We start from the raw sequence: 18212 nt of genomic DNA, 5'->3' as shown, positions 1-18212 counted from the left end.
CATAAACTGGATAAAGTGTACCAGTAGCTCTTTGAAAATATTTTCAAATGAAAATGTTTTATCACTCCCTAGAAAATGGAGAAAATTCACCAAAAGAGAGAAATTATATTATCTTGATTTTGCTTCTTTTCTCATATGCAGTGAAAATGTGGTCTCTCTTGATGATGCAGAATATTAAAGGATATTTTAAAATAGAAATAACTGATAGGAAAATTTAAACATTTGTCCAATTATTTTGAATCCAGTTCCTTATAGTGATGACTGGGTCATTTTACATATTATTTTTATACATAACAGTATTTCTTGAATTCTTGTGTTTCACTGGTACTGTGTTCATGTATTACTTCATTTTTAATTCTCACAACCTTTGACATTCGTGTTTGTAGTATCTTCATTTTACTAATAGAGAGATGGAGACTTAGGGGAATTAGTGATTTGCTCATGACACATTTTAAATGGTCAGGCTGGGGTCAAAACCCAGGCCTACTGATTGTAATTGCTTTGTGCTTATCACTATATTAAATGGCCTTATTGAAATGGTGTTAAACCTTAGAACTCAAGACACACTCATAATCAAACATAAGTGTCAAATTACAAATGATATTTTGTAAATATCAAATGATATGTGCAAATATAAATATGTTTTGGTTGTCTATTATGTAAAACAATCTGTGATCCTTTTCCCCGATCCCCGAATAGCATGGATAACTGAATCTGAATGAAATTAAAATAAATATTTCCTTTTAAGATGGATCCTGGAATTCTGAACCTCAAAAAGTGGTAAAATTAGACGTCCTACCAGTTCGAAGTCTACTAATAACGGAAGATACATTATGGGCAGCTTCTGGAGGCCAAGTTTTTATAATAAACATTGAGACTCATTCTACAGAGGTAAGTTATTTTAAGTGACTATACAGTCTGGAAAACATGTATTTCAAAAGTGTTCCCATTAATTTGCAATTCTGGAAAATAAAGAAGGTTTCTGGCACTTTGAAAACTCAGGCATCCTCTTGCATGTAATCGTATGCTAAAAGAAAATTGCTTCTAAAACTATCTTAGGAAGAAAGATTTCCTAGAAAATCCAACTAACCATTTTCTTACCATTTATCCATAGGAATTTTTTTATCATTGTTTACCTGCTAAGAAGCATATTAGTTAAAAAAAAAATTCAGTGTGAATTTAATGTACATTTGCCAAATTAGCATTTGATCAAAGCATTTAAAATCAGTGGGATAAGTAGATTATTCAACAAATGATAATGAGACAACTAGCTAGCCATTTGAAAAAAAAAAGCTGAATCTCAACCCCCAACTCTTTACCCTTAAACATTCCAGATGAATCGAAATTTTAACATAAAATTGAAACCGTGAGCTAATCAGATAAAAAGAAGTAGAATGTTTTTATTATTTTGCAGTGGGAAAAGCCTTTCCAAGTATGTCACAAACCTAGAAGTTGCCATAATAAGGAAATAAAAAGAAAAATTTGGTGAAGTTTCATAATTTTTTCTACATGCAAAATGTGTATTTATGTCTGTGCATCATGTATAAAATTTTTAGAAATGAAAAATTGGGGAAATACTTCCTGCGTATATAACTGAGAATTAATTTGCTTAATATACAAAGAATTCTTGCTTAACTTTAAGCCACAAACCTAATAGAAAATGTTCAAAGGACACGAAAAGGCTACTCACAGAAAGATAAATACAAATAGGCAATATACTCATAAAGATAAATTTATGCATATATAGCCTTATTAATAGCTAAAAGCTATATATTAAAACAAGGTACCATATTCAGATTGGCAAAAGTTAAAAAGTTTGATGCTATCCAGTGTTACTGAGGGTATGGGCAGACAAGCTCTTTATTACTCTGCTGATGGCAGTATAAATTAATGGAACAGCTTTGGAAGGCAATCATGTATTATCTGTTAGCATTCAAACAGCTCATAACATTTTCCCAGCAAGTCCAGTACTAGGACTCTGCAGGCAAGCTTACACAGGCACATTTATAAGGATATTCATTGCAATGTTGTTTGGTATCACAAATAATTGGAAGTATCCTAAATGAACATTAATAGGTAGAACTGGCTAAATAATGGGATACTATGTGACCATTAAAAAGAATAAGTGTAGGCATTAATGAAAGTTATTATTAAGTGTTTAAAAGGCAAGTTGGAGAGCATTCTGTTAATATGTGTTAAGGGGATGAAAACATACAGATAGACTTATGTAGGGATACATGTAGTTCATAATAAACATTGTTTATTATTTACCTGTTGTTAGAAGTAGTATAATATATATGTGTATATATACTTGCAATTGTATAAAAATGTCTGAAAAGATGAGCAAAAAGTCGTCACTGCTGGTAGGGAAGTGGAGATGGAAGATATAAGGAATAATTTTTACTTTTCATTATACTTTTGAACATCTTAGCCATGTGCACATATTACCTATTTGTAAAAAGTGAAAACATACTCCAGGTTTCTCCTATCTCGTCATTACCATCTCTTAATACTATTCTTACCTAAGTAAACTCAAATAACACAGGTATTTTTTTCAGCCAATAAAATGAATCACTTCACAATAAAAATTCCTTTGACCCTCTCACAAAAGATAATCGAAAGAGAAATTCTATTGAATTAGAGTGGCAGTGTGCAGTTTGATCTCTGAAGGCTCTGAGGACATGTCTGAATGGCTCTCCTAAATCCCCACAAATTCAGTAATAAACTTTAGTAATTGAGGACTTATAAAAACAGTTTGTTTATACTAGTCTTAGGAGGAATTTGTCAATTCATTGGAGATTATAAATTATCTTACTGAATTTTTATGAGACATTTTAAAAATTTTCTGAAACGTATTTCAGAACATATCTCAGTGGCATGTTTTATAATCACAGGGAAAAAGTGGGAGTGGGACTTGTGCTTTGAATACAGACAGTGACTGCAAGCTGCAGAGCTTGGGTTGACAGTGGTCAGAGTAACTGAGTTTATCAAAAGGTAGATGGATAGAATCTTAGGCTAGAGAAGAAGTTCTCAGGGCATGTATCAGAGGCTGAGCCTCAAGATTATATATTTTTTAAGAATCTGAAATGCAAGGGTAGTTCAGTGGTAGAATTCTCACCTGCCATGTGGGAGACCCGGGTTTGATTCCTGATCTGTGCACTTCCCAAAAAACAAACAAACAAGCAAAAATCAACCAAACAAAAATTCAACACATGATGCTGCAATAACAGAATACTTACGTGGAAAAAATAATAAAATGTGACCCCGTCATACAGCATACAAAAAAAAAATCTGAAGTTCACACACCTGTGGGTACAGTTGCAAATAGAAACTAGATCCTAGGACTTGAAGCTTTAATGGTCTTTCTGTTGTATTATAAATACCTTTGCCATCATTTTTTAAGTATAGCCCCTCCAACCTTTACTATCAAGACCCTGCCCTCTAAAGACAGTGAAAGAAAATAGTTAACTAGACAGGAGCTAGACAGCCACAGGAGACAGTTCACATTATGACCAAAAAAAACCACACATGGCTTTCATTTTCAAAAATGCAGAGTATATGGTAGAAATATTTTTAATGATTTTTGCCCAATATTTGCATAGTAACCTATTTTTTTTTCTACTTTTGTCCATTTCATACTTTCTGTTTCATGTATCCCCGGGTGAAGAAATGTTCAGTCAAGCTTTGAGCAAAGAGTTAATGAATGCCAGCACTGTGCAGGGTACTTTCACAGGGCCTGTAAATGACTTCTTAAAATTTTTTTTCACTGCCCTTCCACACCATCGATGATATCATCTTTGTAATTTTGTATTAAAAAAGGCAAATCCTAGCTCAACCGTTACCACCAGGGGATCCTGGGAGAGCAGCTTAACTGAGCCTCATATAGCTAATCCATAAATTGGGGATAATTCTTACCTCTCAGGCTATTTTGTGGATAAAGTAAGATTGAAAAGCACCTAGCAAAGGTGCTTTCTATTAATTGGTTGCTATTTTTTATTAGAATAAATTATTAGAATAAATATAATATCCAAGAGCTGGAAATAGCATGTTGTTAGTCTATATTTGCATTTCTTTTCACAGAGAAGGAATAATAGAACATTTCTTTAAGGCATTCTCCAAACTAGTGCATTATTTTTGTCGTAAACTAATACCAAAAGACTAGAATGATAGTTTCTGTAGCTATTGCCATGGTGATTCCAGGCTAACATAATGTTTCAAATTATGACTGTATTATAATTAAAATACTATTTCCACATGTTCCAAAGAATGTATATGGTATAAATCTTGAAGACTCGGAGAAAAGTAATACATTTGGATCCAAATATAAATGTTTTATATGTATATATAAAATATATACATAATATATTAACATATAAGTAATAAGTAAATATGCATATAGAGAGAGGAAAGTGAAAATCTGCCCTTTTCTGAAAAAAATGAAATCCATCCTGTAGTTCCTATCGTACAGGAGAAACTGCTGCTCAGATGTTGGCACAGCTCTAGATCTAAAAATCGCATGGCATTTCCACCCCGTGGAGTGGCAGCAGTGGCTGCTGAGAAGAGTTCACATTTGCTCGATATTGTTGAAACAGTAATGAGCCCTGTCTGGCTGCACATAGGGAGTGACTCTTAGGGTGTGGCATGAGTCTGGACTTGTGTTGAGTGGCATGGAAGGGGCAAGGTCCACTTTGAAACAACCTTTGGAAGAGAAAGAGTATCCAAGGCTCAGATGTTATTAAAGTAACTACTCTGCCTCGGTGACTGGTACAGTTACAAGTTGGAGATGGCCTGGCTCCAGTCCCAGCTCTGTCACTTAAAAGCTGGACAACATCACTTAACGTTGCTGGGCCTCCAGTACTTTATTCATACATAACATGGAGGAAATAATTCTCATCCTCCTTTCCTGCTGGGATGGCCTATTAAGAGCAAATGGCAGAACATGGTCTAAATACCAAATTGCCATATTAATGAACACTACAATCACATGTTTTTTTTTTTTTAATTATTTTTAGATTTAGGGTTCTTTTTTCTTTCTCAGCTTTGTGTGCCTTTCTACCATGGGTTTACTCAATTCCTTTTTAAAATTTCAGAGTTTTAGAAACATTAATGCATTTCTAACTATAATTTGAAGTTTAGGAAAAATCGAATTATTCTGGATTTCTGGCAGGTGTTGAAGTCAGATTTTTTTTCGAAGAGCTATGGATTTCACAGTTAGTTTCAGTTTAATCACCATAGCTGTTAAAAATTAAAACCTTTTATTCCTCACTCTTGATTTCCTACAATATATAGTGCTTCTGACTTAAAAGAGAGAGAAGGAAAACAGGAAGAAAGAAAAAGGAAGAAAGAAAAGGATTTATTTCTTCCACCAAAGGGAAAAATAGAATGGAAGAATGAAATTCCAAAGGATGAGGTACTAAAAGTGAACTAATAGTTTAGTGAGTGCTTGAGTTAAAGTGTTGTTTGCTCTTAGAATTAAATCTTGTTATTCTATAGAAAGAAAGACAAATACAGGGCACAAAGTAGGCACAAGTAGGAAGACAAACTCAAGATTCTTAAACTGCCGTGTGCCAGTCCATATCCTGCTTGCTTTCAGACCTCTTCAGAATCTACAATTTTCAGGTGAAAGGAGACACAGAGAAATTGTCATCCCGACATCCTTGTTTTCAAACAGAAAATCAAGTTCCAGAGAAAGGAGGAGACGTGCTCAACTTCACAGTGACCAAATTAATATTCATATAATTAGTCATCTGGCAGAAAAATATTATGTACTTACGAAGTATCAGGCACTGTGCAAAAACGAAACAAAGATGGATAAGGCACAGACCCTATTTCCAAGTTACAGAGCAGTTGGATACCAGGAATAAGAATAGGGAGCTGGGGAAAAGCTGAGGATGACACACAGTTCTGCCCAGGGTCATCGAGAGGTAGCATGAGCAGATACCTAGGATCAGGACTGGATGTGTCATTGGCAGGGCCTTTTGTTCAAAATTTACCAAGAATTTGAAGGTGGCTACACCAGAGCATTAAACCAAGTGCAGGGTCCTCTGAGTGCAGGGCCATGGGTGACTTCCCAGGTTGCACGCTCAGGAAGCTGGCCTTGTTTAGGTTGAGCAAGACTTCACCAGAAGAAAAAAGTGGAGGGGAACATTCCGGAGTGAAGGAGTGATATATGTCAGCATGTGGGAAAGCAGGTTTCCCGAAGAAACTGCAAATACTTCTCTTGCCTGGAAATAAAGGGTGAGTCTGTGAGAGTGTTAGGAGGTGAAGCTGATAGAGGTACAGATGAATCTGATAAAAGGGACCTCTTGCTTCATACAGAGGAGTTTGGATTTTATCTTGTCATTTTACTGATTTTTAGACTCAGTTTTTTTTAAGTATTTCCAGCACATTGGCCAGGGGCTACCTTGAGCTCAAAGGATAGACCAAGAGGGCAGTGCTAGGGGTGTTGTATGTTCACTGAAGGCAGTTGCATTCCACCTTCTTTCCTGTAGCAGGTTTATGGATTATTTTCTTTGGAGCACTACCATTGTTAGTTGTGGAGCCACTAAAAGATCTTAAAATATGGGATTTAAAATATCAAATGTATGTTTTCAGACAGTCATTAACCAGCAGTTTGGAGAGTGTGTGTGAGAGTGAAGACCAAAAGACTAATTGAGAAGGTTATTCCATAAATCCCTCAGGAAAAGATTACCCCAACTGTTGAGGTAGTAGTAGAAAAAAGGGAGAAGATTGAACAAATTTTAGGAGGTGGAATCCACAGGACCTGCACATTTGTGGAATAAAATCATTGTGTCAAGAAAAACTGATTGTGATGTGCAGAAGACATACATGCATAGATAGTTATAAAACAGTGTTTTAACTTCAGCGATAGAAATATTCACATGGCATTTTGGAAGCACAGTGAGGAGATACAGAAGGTGACTGACAGAATAGATCAAAGGAAGATGAATGAACATGAATAAATAAACAAAAAATATATAACTTGCCTTAAAACAGTGGTTCTGAAAGATTGGACCCTGAACCAGCAGGATTGACATCTCCTGGGAACATTTTAGAAATGCTAATTCTCAGGCCCCAACCCAGAACTACTGAACTAGAAATTCTGAATTTGGGGACCAGCAAACTATGATTTACTAAGTCCTGAAAGTGATTCTGATCAACACTAAAGTTTGAAAACTACTGCCCTAAGATTATTCAAGAAGCAAAAGGTGATGCCTGTTGGGATTTAAACCCAGGTTTACTAATTCAGTAATTTTCAAACTTTACTATACAGTGGAATTATCTGAGGGTCTTAAAAAAATCCTCTGACGGAGTTCCACCCCAGAACAAATCAATATCTCTAGGGGATGGGACCCGGAATCAGTAGTTATTTAACATCCCAGATGATTACAGTGTGTACCAGAGTTGGAAGTCATTGGTCTAATTTTAAGGCCCATACTCTTCCCCTCCTTTATTTCCCATGTGAAAGTAGGAAGACAAGTTTGAATTTCAGATTGCTGGCCTGTGTACCTGGTTAGATTGTGGGACTGTATATTGACACAAAATGGGATTATAAGCAGGTTGCCAGTTTAGGGGTAGACAGTGAGCAGTCATTTGGTATGCTTAGTTTGAGGTGTAAGTGGGATTTCCAGGAGGAGGTCTTCACTGGGCGTTGAATACATAGCTGAGCTATTGTGGTTGTTGAAGCCATGGATGTGGACAAGTGGGAATCAGGCCAGGCTAGCAGACATTGGCGTTTAGAGGTTTGGAGAGGAAGATGAGTTCTGATAAGAGTCTAAGTTGGAGTAGCTAGAGAGGAAGGGAGAGGACCGGGAGAGTGCAGCATAGCATCTGTTCTAGTTTGCTAGCTGCCGGAATGCAACACACCAGAGACGGATTGGCTTTTAATAAAAGGGGATTTATTTTGTTAGTTCTTCAGAGGAAAGGCAGCTAACTTTCCACTGAGATTCTTTCTTACATGGGAAGGCACAGGATGGTCTCTGCTGGCCTTCTCTCCAGGCCTCTGGGTTCCAACACCTTTCCCTGGGGTGATTCCTTTCTGCACCTCAAAAGGCCTCAGCTGAGCTACAAGTGTTGAGATGAGTTATGCCGAGCTGCTTAGGCTGTGCTACATTGAGCTTTCTCATTTAAGCACCAGCCAATTATATCAAACATCATTCATTGCCTACAGCCAGCAAATTAATGGTCAGACTAAAAGTTTTCCCTCCTAGATCAGTAACAGGACTATGATATCTGTTCTTGCTGCTTTTATTCAACGTTTTACTGGAGCTTCTTGCCAGGGAAGGTAGACAAGAAAAGAAGGAAGGCATCCATATAGAAAAGAAGAAGTAAAACTACCTCTGTCTGCAGATGACATGATCTGCATTTGTGGAAAATCCTATGGAATCCACAACAAAATTATTAGATCTAATAAGTTCAGTTAGGTCATTATACAAAAATCAATTAATTTCTATACACTAGCAAAGAACAATTTGAAAAATTAAGAAAGCAATCCCATTTGTAATATCATCAAAAAAAATAAAACACAAGAATAATTTCAACAAAAGAAGGGCAAGATTTGTATACTGAAAATGGAAAAGCATCATTGAAAAATTAAATAAAACCTAAATGAATGGAAGGATGTGCTGTGTTTTTTTATAAAGGCCTAATGTTTTTAAGATGGCAATATTCCCAAAATTCTTCTACAAATTCAGCATGATCCCTATCAGAATCCTAGCTGCCTGTTTTGCAGAATTTGCGGATTCTTAATATCATATGGAAATAAAAAGAGACCCAGAATAGACAGATCATCTTGAAAAAGAAGAAATTTTGGGACTCACACTTCCCAATTTCAAAATTTTGTACAAAGCCACAGCAATAAAGTCTGACATAAGGGTAGACATATAGATCAACGGGATAGAATTGAAAATCCATAAATAAACTCATCTATCTGTGATTAATTGATTTTCAACAAGGGTGCCAAGACAATTCAATGGTGAAACACTAGTTTTTTCAACAAGTGGTTCTGGAATGACTGGATATGTACATGCAGAAGAATAAAGTTGGACCCCTACTTCATACTACATACAAAAAAATTAATTCAAAATGAATCATCGTCTCAAGTGTAAGAGTTAAAACTGTAAAACTGTTAGAAGAAAATAGAGGAATAAACCCTTGTGACCTTGGATTTGGCAATGAACTCAAGACACCAAAAGTACGAACAACAAAAGAAAAATAGGTAAGTTGTGGACTTCATCAAAATTTAAAACTTTTTGTGCTTCAATGGACACTATAAAGAAATGAACCGGGGATAGGGAGCGATCTCTGAGCGAGGCAGCAAGATGGACGTGGGCTTCTTCCGCGGAACTAGTGCAGAACAGGATAATCGGTTCAGCAACAAACAGAAGAAGCTACTGAAGCAACTGAAATTTGCAGAATGCCTAGAAAAAAAGGTGGACATGAGCAAAGTAAATTTGGAGGTTATAAAGCCTTGGATAACAAAACGAGTAACAGAAATCCTTGGATTTGAAGATGATGTTGTGATTGAGTTTATATTTAACCAGCTGGAAGTAAAGAATCCAGACTCCAAAATGATGCAAATCAACCTGACTGGGTTTTTGAATGGAAAAAATGCTAGAGAATTTATGGGAGAACTGTGGCCCCTGCTATTAAGTGCACAAAAAAAATATTGCTGGAATCCCTTCTGCTTTCCTAGAACTGAAGAAAGAAGAAATAAAACAGAGACAGATTGAACAAGAAAAATTGGCATCTATGAAAAAGCAAGATGAAGACAAAGACAAGAGGGATAAGGAAGAAAAAGAAAGCAGCAGAGAAAAAAGGGAAAGGTCTCGAAGCCCAAGAAGACGCAAATCCAGATCTCCTTCCCCTAGAAGACGATCTTCCCCTGTCAGGAGAGAGAGAAAGCGCAGTCATTCTCGATCTCCCCGTCACAGAACCAAGAGCCGGAGTCCTTCCCCTGCTCCAGAAAAGAAGGAGAAAACTCTAGAGCTCCCAGAACCTTCAGTAAAAGTAAAACAACCTTCAGTACAAGAAGCCACTTCTACTAGTGACATCCTGAAAGTTCCTAAGCCTGAACCTGTACCAGAACCTAAAGAACCTTCTCCAGAAAAAAATTCCAAAAAAGAAAAGGAAAAGGAAAAGGCTCGACCGAGATCTCGGTCACGTTCCAAATCAAGGTCCCGGACTCGTTCCCGCGCTCCGTCTCATACTCGACCTAGACGGCACCATAGATCCCGATCAAGATCATATTCACCTAGAAGGCGGCCAAGCCCACGACGGCGGCCTTCTCCTCGGAGAAGAGCTCCACCAAGACGAATGCCTCCTCCACCAAGGCATAGAAGGAGTAGATCTCCAGTGAGACGAAGAAGGCGCTCATCAGCATCCTTGTCTGGGAGTAGCTCATCATCATCTTCTTCTCGTTCCCGGTCACCACCAAAGAAGCCTCCCAAGAGGACATGTAGACCCCTCGAAAAACTCGTAGGTTATCTCCTTCAACAAGTCCTTCCAGGCGAAGGCACCGGCCTTCACCTCCACCAACTCCACCGCCAAAAGCTCGTCATTCTCCAGCACCCCAGCAGTCAAACCGTACCAGAAAAAGTCGTGTTTCTCTCTCTCCAGGGAGAGCTTCAAGTAAAGTGACAAAACATAAAGGTACTGAGAAAAGAGAGTCTCCTTCACCAGCACCCAAGCCTCGAAAAGTAGAATTGTCTGAATCCGAAGAAGATAAAGGTGGCAAGATGGCAGCAGCAGACTCTGTGCAGCAGTGGCGCCAGTATAGACGACAAAACCAGCAGTCTTCATCTGACTCCGGCTCCTCCTCCTCCTCAGAAGATGAGCGACCCAAGAGGTCTCATGTGAAAAATGGTGAGGTAGGCAGACGGCAGAGACATTCCCCTTCCCGGAGTGCCTCTCCATCACCACGAAAGCGCCAGAAGGAGACTTCCCCTCGTGGTAGACGGAGAAGAAGTCCCTCCCCACCACCTGCCAGAAGGCGACGTTCTCCTTCTCCAGCTCCTCCTTGGCGACGCAGATCTCCCACACCACCACCTGGACGAAGGACTCCTTCTCCTCCGCCACGTCGGCGCTCACCTTCCCCAAGAAGATACTCTCGTCCAGTACAGAGAAGATACTCTCCTTCTCCACCTCCAAAGAGAAGAACAGCTTCTCCCCCTCCCCCTCCTAAAAGAAGGGCATCACCATCTCCACCGCCAAAGCGTAGGGTCTCCCATTCTCCACCTCCCAAACAAAGAAGCTCCCCCGTCACCAAGAGACGTTCACCATCGTTATCATCAAAACATAGGAAGGGGTCTTCCCCAAGCCGATCCACCCGGGAGGCCCAATCTCCACAACCAAACAAACGGCATTCGCCCTCACCACGGCCCCGAGCTCCTCAGACCACCTCAAGCCCTCTCCCCATTCGAAGAGGAGCATCATCATCACCCCAAAGAAGGCAGTCCCCATCTCCAAGTACTAGGCCCATTAGGAGAGTCTCCAGAACTCCGGAACCCAAAAAGATAAAAAAGGCTGCCTCACCAAGTCCTCAGTCTGTACGGAGGGTCTCATCCTCTCGCTCTGTCTCAGGATCTCCTGAGCCAGCAGCTAAAAAACCCCAAGCACCTCCATCCCCTGTTCAGTCTCAGTCACCCTCTACAAACTGGTCACCAGCGGTACCAGTCAAAAAGGCTCAGAGCCCAACACCAAGCCCATCTCCAGCAAGAAATTCAGACCAGGAAGGAGGTGGGAAGAAAAAGAAGGACAAGAAACACAAAAAGGAGAAGAAGCACAAGAAGCACAAAAAACACAAGAAGGAAAAGGCTGTGGCTGCAGCTGCTGCAGCTGTCGTAATCCCTGCAGCCATTGCTGCTCCCACAACTACATCAGCACAGGAAGAACCAGAGGCAGAGCCAGAACCTAAAAAGGAGACTGAAAGTGAAGCTGAAGATAACCTTGATGACTTAGAAAAGCACCTGCGTGAAAAGGCCCTGAGATCGATGCGGAAGGCTCAAGTGTCCCCACAGTCTTAGGTGGAAATGTTTGTTATGATATAAATTTTATTTGATTTGTACGCAATTCAATTTCAAAATTGCTAAAATGTGTTTGAGTTTTAGACTATAACATTTGTTGTAATAATTGCTAGGTTGAAGTTCACCATGTAAAAAGGGGCATGGATTTACATTGCAAAAGGTGTCCACAGTGTATTAGTGAAATTCTCTCATTGACAGCTCACATAAATTCATTTAGAGTGAAATATTCTAAGCCAAAAAAAAAAAATCCTCTTTTTAAAAAGGGGGTTTAGATATGGTTGGCATTCTTATGGTTCCTTTAATGCCTCTGGCTATTCCCAGCGTTGGTTTTTTTTTTTCCCTCTCATTTGAGTCTTAGCACCCATTTAAGTTATGATGCTTCCGACCCAGTATGGTTTGTAAGCTTGCCCAGAAATAAGACCACTGTTTGAACTGCCACAAAAGTATAAATGACTATTTTAATGCCACAATCTTTCCTGTTGCCTGTGGAGTCTCTGCTGAAATGAATCAAGATTTGAACTCTAGGGGTAAGACAGAAAATGAAAGCATGTTGTTTGCCAGAACACTGTGGGTTTATATTGATGTATAACAAGTTGATTTGGAACACTGGAATTTCATTCTGTTCTGGTTTTGGTGTTTTGGGTTTTTTTTTCCTCCTTTTCTTTTGTAAAGGCAATTATCTAGTCCCAGGAAGGATCCTTCAGTTATATAAAATTTTGTTTTATGAAACGTCATGGCTCCATTCAAAATTTTGTCTTGTACTTCCATTTGATACACACGACTTTCAGAGCTCTTGTATTTGGAAGGCTGGAAGGGACTAGACTTTGAAATAGTGTTTGTTTTCCTTGTTTTTGTTTTTTTGTTGGTTTTGTTTTTTGTTTTTTGTTTTCTAACTAAAGCTATATAAAGCTTGTGGATTAAACAATAAATTTCTAAATTTAAAAATGTTTGCCTCTCACTTTTACTTGTTTCAATACTACAGAGATACCTACTTTTCTTCAAAATTCCACAGTGTTATCTTTCTACCTCCATGGTACCTTGAGGGATAGGGCTTGGGGTAGGAAAATAAAAGATGAAATTAAAAAACAAAACAAAACAAAAAAAAAAAAGAAATGAACCTCCAAAGAATGGGATAAGATGTTTGGAAAGCAAATACCTGATATAGATCTAGTACCCAGAATATATTTTTAAAACCCTTACAATTCTGCAATGAAAGCAAAAATAACCCAATTTTAAATTGGGTAAAAGATGTCAATAGACATCTCTCAAAAGAAGATATACAAATTGACCAACTAGCACATGAAAAGATGCCCGATGTCATTTAGTCATTAGGAAAATATAATCAAAGCTATGAGATGCTACTTCACACCCACTGGGATGGTCACAATCAAAAGCACAGCACTAACAAGCATTGGAGAGGAGGTGGAGAGCCCTTACACACTGCTGTTGGACATGTAAAATGGTGCAGCTACTTTGGAGGAACCAATTTTGCAGTTCGTCAAAGAGCTATTTTGAATTACCATATGATCCAACAATTCTACTCCTAGGTATATACCCAAGAGATATGGAAACGTTTATCATTTCAAAAACTTGCACACAGATGTTCATAGCAGCATTATTTACAATAGCCAAAAGGTTTCCATCAACTGATAAATGAATGAACAAAATGTTGTATATCCATACTATGGAATATTATTCAGCCACTAAAAAGGAATGCAATTCTGATGTTAACTACAACATAGAAGAATCTTGAAAACATTATGCTAAATGAAAGAAGCCAGGCACAAAGATCATAAATGCTATTTATATGAAATGTACAGAATACATAAATCCATAGAGACAGAAAGTAGATTAGTGGTTACTAGGAGGAAGGGAGAAATGGAGAGCAACTGCTAATGGATTTGGGTTTCTTTTTTATTGATGAAAATATTCTGGAATTAAATAGTGGTAATTAGAGTATACTCAAAACTATTGAATTTGTATACTTTAAAAGGGCAAATTCTGTGTGGTGTGTATTATATCTCAATGTATATATATATACACATACATATATACACACACATTGGATTTGGCAATTTTGGAGACTTGGGCACCTTCACAAGTAAAGCAGTGGGGTAGATGTCAGCCTGGCGTGAGCTGATAAGATGAAGTAGGGAAATAAAGGCAGCACACATAGACAACTACTTCCAGAAACTCGAGGAAAGGAGAAAATGAGGACCAGAGGTGAAAAGGTATACAAAGCCTTTTCTTTCTTTCATTTTCTCTCTTTCTTTCTCTTTTTAATTTAAGAAAAGTAAGACTTCTGCATGTTTTCTACATCAGTTGTCATGGACTTGATAAGTTTGCAGGGAAAGTTGAGGGGGTGTTTGTTCAAGAACCTCTTTCAGTTGTGAAGTAGGAAGCAAAGTCATAGGGAATCAGAGGGAGGGCCAGAGACAAGTAGGGGACTTGAGAAAGAGGATGGGGATGTCATCAGATCAAAAATAGATCAGAGCTATAATAATCTGGAATCCAAAGCCAAGTTTCCGAACTCCCAGGTTGGTACTCTGTCTCCTATACTCCATGTCCTGGATATTTCAGATTCAGGGTATCTTGTTAAACTTTAATTTGTAAAAATATTTTTGATCTGTGAATATTGTGAGTCATGTTCTGGTAGGGAGTAGGAAATATGTTCTGTCTATAAGAACTAAATCAGTGACTCAGGGATTCCTTTATAACTGTGAATACTAGTTTATTTCCATTGACAAATATTTAAATTAATTTTTTTTTTACTATTGGAATAGATTTATATGCAGAGAATATATTGCTTATGATAAACAGGTATTTGTAAAGTTGAATATAATAAGGACACTTTAGCAATGGTGTGGCCCCTGGAGATAACAGTTTAACACCTCATTATCAGATGGCGCAAACAGCAGAGAGATGAAGTGCTAGCAGTACCAGAGCTGGTCCCAGCAAGTAGGGCTCCTGACTTTTGCTCTAGAGTTCTCCTTACTCTGTGAGATACTCTGCATTTCAGGACATGAAAGTTCACATGGATCTCTGAAGAGAGAAAAGTTTGCTACCAGTAGACAGATACGTAAGTGTGAAGTCAGTCCAAGACTTGCAGTGGTTTGGCTTAGAGGAGTTAATCCAAAAGCACATGCCCCTCTATATTGGTAGAGACACAGTCCTCAAAAATCTGCCTCCTCAGTCACCATCTTGGCCCCATCTTTGGCTTCAGGAAGCTAACCCCCTCTTTATTCAACTTCTCCCCTTGTTCTCTCTAGCCTCCAATTATGGGTCCAGTCAACTTTTCCAATGAAGTCTTAAATTGAAATAAAATGTCTGTTTTAGTTTGTTAACATTGCTGGTAATGCAATATACCAGAAATGGGTTGGTTTTTATAAGGGAAGTTTATTAAGTTGCAAGTTTACAGTTCTGAGGCCATAAAAATGTCCAAACTAAGACATCCATAGAAAGATACCTTGACTCAAGAAAGGACTGATGATGTTCAGGATTTCTCTGTCAGCTGGGAAGGCACATGGAGACATCTGCTAGCTTTCTCTTCCAGCTTCTCATTTCAAACAGCTTCCCTAGGCATGTTTTCTTTCTGCACCTCCAAAGGTCTCTTGTCTATTTCAGCTCTGGAGCTTTTTCCAAAATGGTTCCTTCTTAAAGGACTCCAGTAAGCAACTGACCTTGAATGGGTGGAGACACATCTCCATGAAAGCCACCTAATCTAAAGGTCCAACCCACCGTTGGGTGGGTCACATCTCCATGGAAACAACTTAATAAAAAAGATCCCACCCAACAATATTGAATCAGAACTAAAGAACATGGCTTTTCTGGGGAACACAACAAACTCAAACCAACACAATGTCATACTATTGGATATAGTATCTCACATACAATTAAAATAGAAATTATTGTATTCATTTCCAGTTTACTCATTTAATACTGTTCAATGTTTGGGTCTATCATTAAGAGTTTAATTCAGTGACCCTTTTCTATGCATCTATTCTATGCCAGACCCTTTGTCAGAGTCTGGGTATGCAAAGATGTATAAACACAATCTCCTCATAATGTAGTTGATTCTAAACATTCTTTCACCTTGTTTAAAAAAGTTGCAGACTAACTCGTAGGTAAGAGATGGCAGTATTTTTTTTTTCTTTATGGGATTTTAAGTTGTGGTATTTCAGTTTAAAGAATTATACAGAATTGTAATCTGCTATAGATTTTAAGAACAATTTTGAGATACTGTTTCTTTACATCGTGTCTCTAAAACTAATCCCCACCCCCTTACCCCATTTCCTCTGATTTCTAATAGGCAGTAAGAGCAGCATCAAGCATTTCTTGCCAAGTACAACCATGTTGCCAAGTACAACCTTGTCCCTGTACAGGGAAAGTAATATGTGAGTTGCAAATGACCCAACACAGTTTCTGTCCTGAAGAGCTGTAAGCATCAGGCATATAAATAATAAAACAATAAAGGAATCTGATAGCATGAAAAAGCTTTGCTAGGTACCAAATAATAAGGGATCCAGACCCACATACTCCTGTGAACTGTGCTTATTGGGATGGATTTCTGGAAGAAGTGGGACTTTGGCTGAGTCTGGAAGTTTGGAAAGTGCTTGATCAAGTAGAGAAGCAAAAGGTGGCCGTTCCTCCAGGAGCAAAAGCCTGAAGGTGGGAATGCAAATTCAGGGAGCTGTGGGTAAGCCAGATTTTAAAGGTGTTCTTGCAAAAAGTATTCAGAGCAGTAGAGTTGAGACTAGCTTTTAGACAGCCTCAAGTGCAAGGCTAGGGAGATGAGCAACCAGAATTTATTAAAGGTTTTTGAGAAGGGGTTGAGGGGTCAGTGTACCCAAAGTGAAATAGGAAACGACTGGCCTCCTTAGCAAGAGCAGGCTTTTCAATTTCCAGGCAGTCCCATTGCTCACTTCCTTTTCCTTCTTAATTTTTGCTTCTTTTATCAACCTCCCCAGGGTCTTGTGTTTACTTTTGGATACAACCCTTTTCTGTCCTTCCTCAGTGGGATTTAGGCCCTCTGACATGCACACTGTAGAAGTGTGATTTTGAAGTTGTTTCTTTCTCTGCTCAAAAGGGTGCTGTGAAAATTGGAAAATAATTTTAGTCTGTATAAAGTACTTTAGTCTACTTGGGAAAAATAACAAGAGCAATTTGATTGCTAATATCATTTTCTCACCTACGCAAAAACATCTCTTGTTTTAGAGTACATTTTCACTTATGTTATAGATCATTGAAAGTACCTTCTGAATAGCTCTAGAGCTCCAACTGAACATTTCATGATCAAGACAAAGTATACAACTTACAACCTTATTATGTAGTTCAAAGGACCAATTTGAAAGATTTTGTAACATAGCCTTGCAAGCTGCAAATGCATTCCCTATAAACTCCCATCCCTTACTTTCTGTTTGATATTTCAGAATCAACTGGAGGCCCACCAAGAAGAAGGAATGGTGATTTCTCACATGGCTGTGGCAGGTGTTGGGATTTGGATCGCCTTTACCTCTGGGTCCACACTTCGCCTTTTCCATACGGAAACTCTCAAGCATCTCCAGGATATCAACATAGCCACCCCTGTTCATAATATGTTATCAGGTAATTGGTTTTGGATTGTGTCTCTGTGCCAGAGTTTCTCCTTTGGTGTCTTGCTTCTTTTGTTTCATGGAACCAAATACCTTATGAGCAGAGCATATGTTTTTTGAAAGTCACTCAGAGAATCTTGCCACTGGTCATATTTTCCAGCTACGGTCAGCAGTTGATGGAAGAAGATCTGATACTACTTAATTTCTAGCACTGGTGCTGCCAGACACTCTATTTTGGTCATATGGATCCAAACAAAATCCTTAATTTCCACAGTTAGTTATGCCCCATTTTGCTTTTGGACATTGATCTGGTTATGCATTTTCCTGCCCTTTAGATAGCTTCATGCCCATCAATAAGACAAAATTCTAGGGAATGGTTAGCTATAGGGATATCCTGGGGCATCTAAATGTTTTAGATGTCCCAGATTCTCCCAAGCACAGAGTAGAAATTTGGAGCAATTTGCTTCACCAGTTAATTCTTTGGGTCAGGAGCTGTCCTGGACCCAAAGGAGAAAGGGGGCAAATCCAGGACTCTAAGCCCATCCTGACATTAGTGGAAGCCTTGGAACTCCTATATACCCCCAAATCTCTCTGTAAA

The 18212-nt window shown here is 38.5% G+C and overlaps 1 protein-coding gene across 13 annotated transcripts in view; it reads left to right on the top strand.

The window, feature by feature from the left end:
• ARHGEF10 (Rho guanine nucleotide exchange factor 10) overlaps positions 1-18212 on the top strand; it is a 197086-nt gene that overhangs the window by 160346 nt on the left and 18528 nt on the right. For all 13 annotated transcript variants that reach the window (XM_077153004.1, XM_077153011.1, XM_077153010.1 and 10 more), the window contains 2 exons: positions 749-891; positions 17453-17627. In XM_077153004.1, coding sequence (XP_077009119.1) covers positions 749-891; positions 17453-17627 — 318 coding nt within the window. The remainder of the gene's footprint in view (positions 1-748; positions 892-17452; positions 17628-18212) is intronic.

The sequence above is a fragment of the Tamandua tetradactyla genome, chromosome 3 (genome assembly GCF_023851605.1).
Source record: "Tamandua tetradactyla isolate mTamTet1 chromosome 3, mTamTet1.pri, whole genome shotgun sequence".
In the NCBI taxonomy this organism is placed as follows: domain Eukaryota; kingdom Metazoa; phylum Chordata; class Mammalia; order Pilosa; family Myrmecophagidae; genus Tamandua; species Tamandua tetradactyla.
Note: the sequence above shows the minus strand (reverse complement) of the source record. Positions and strands in the feature narration are given on the sequence as shown.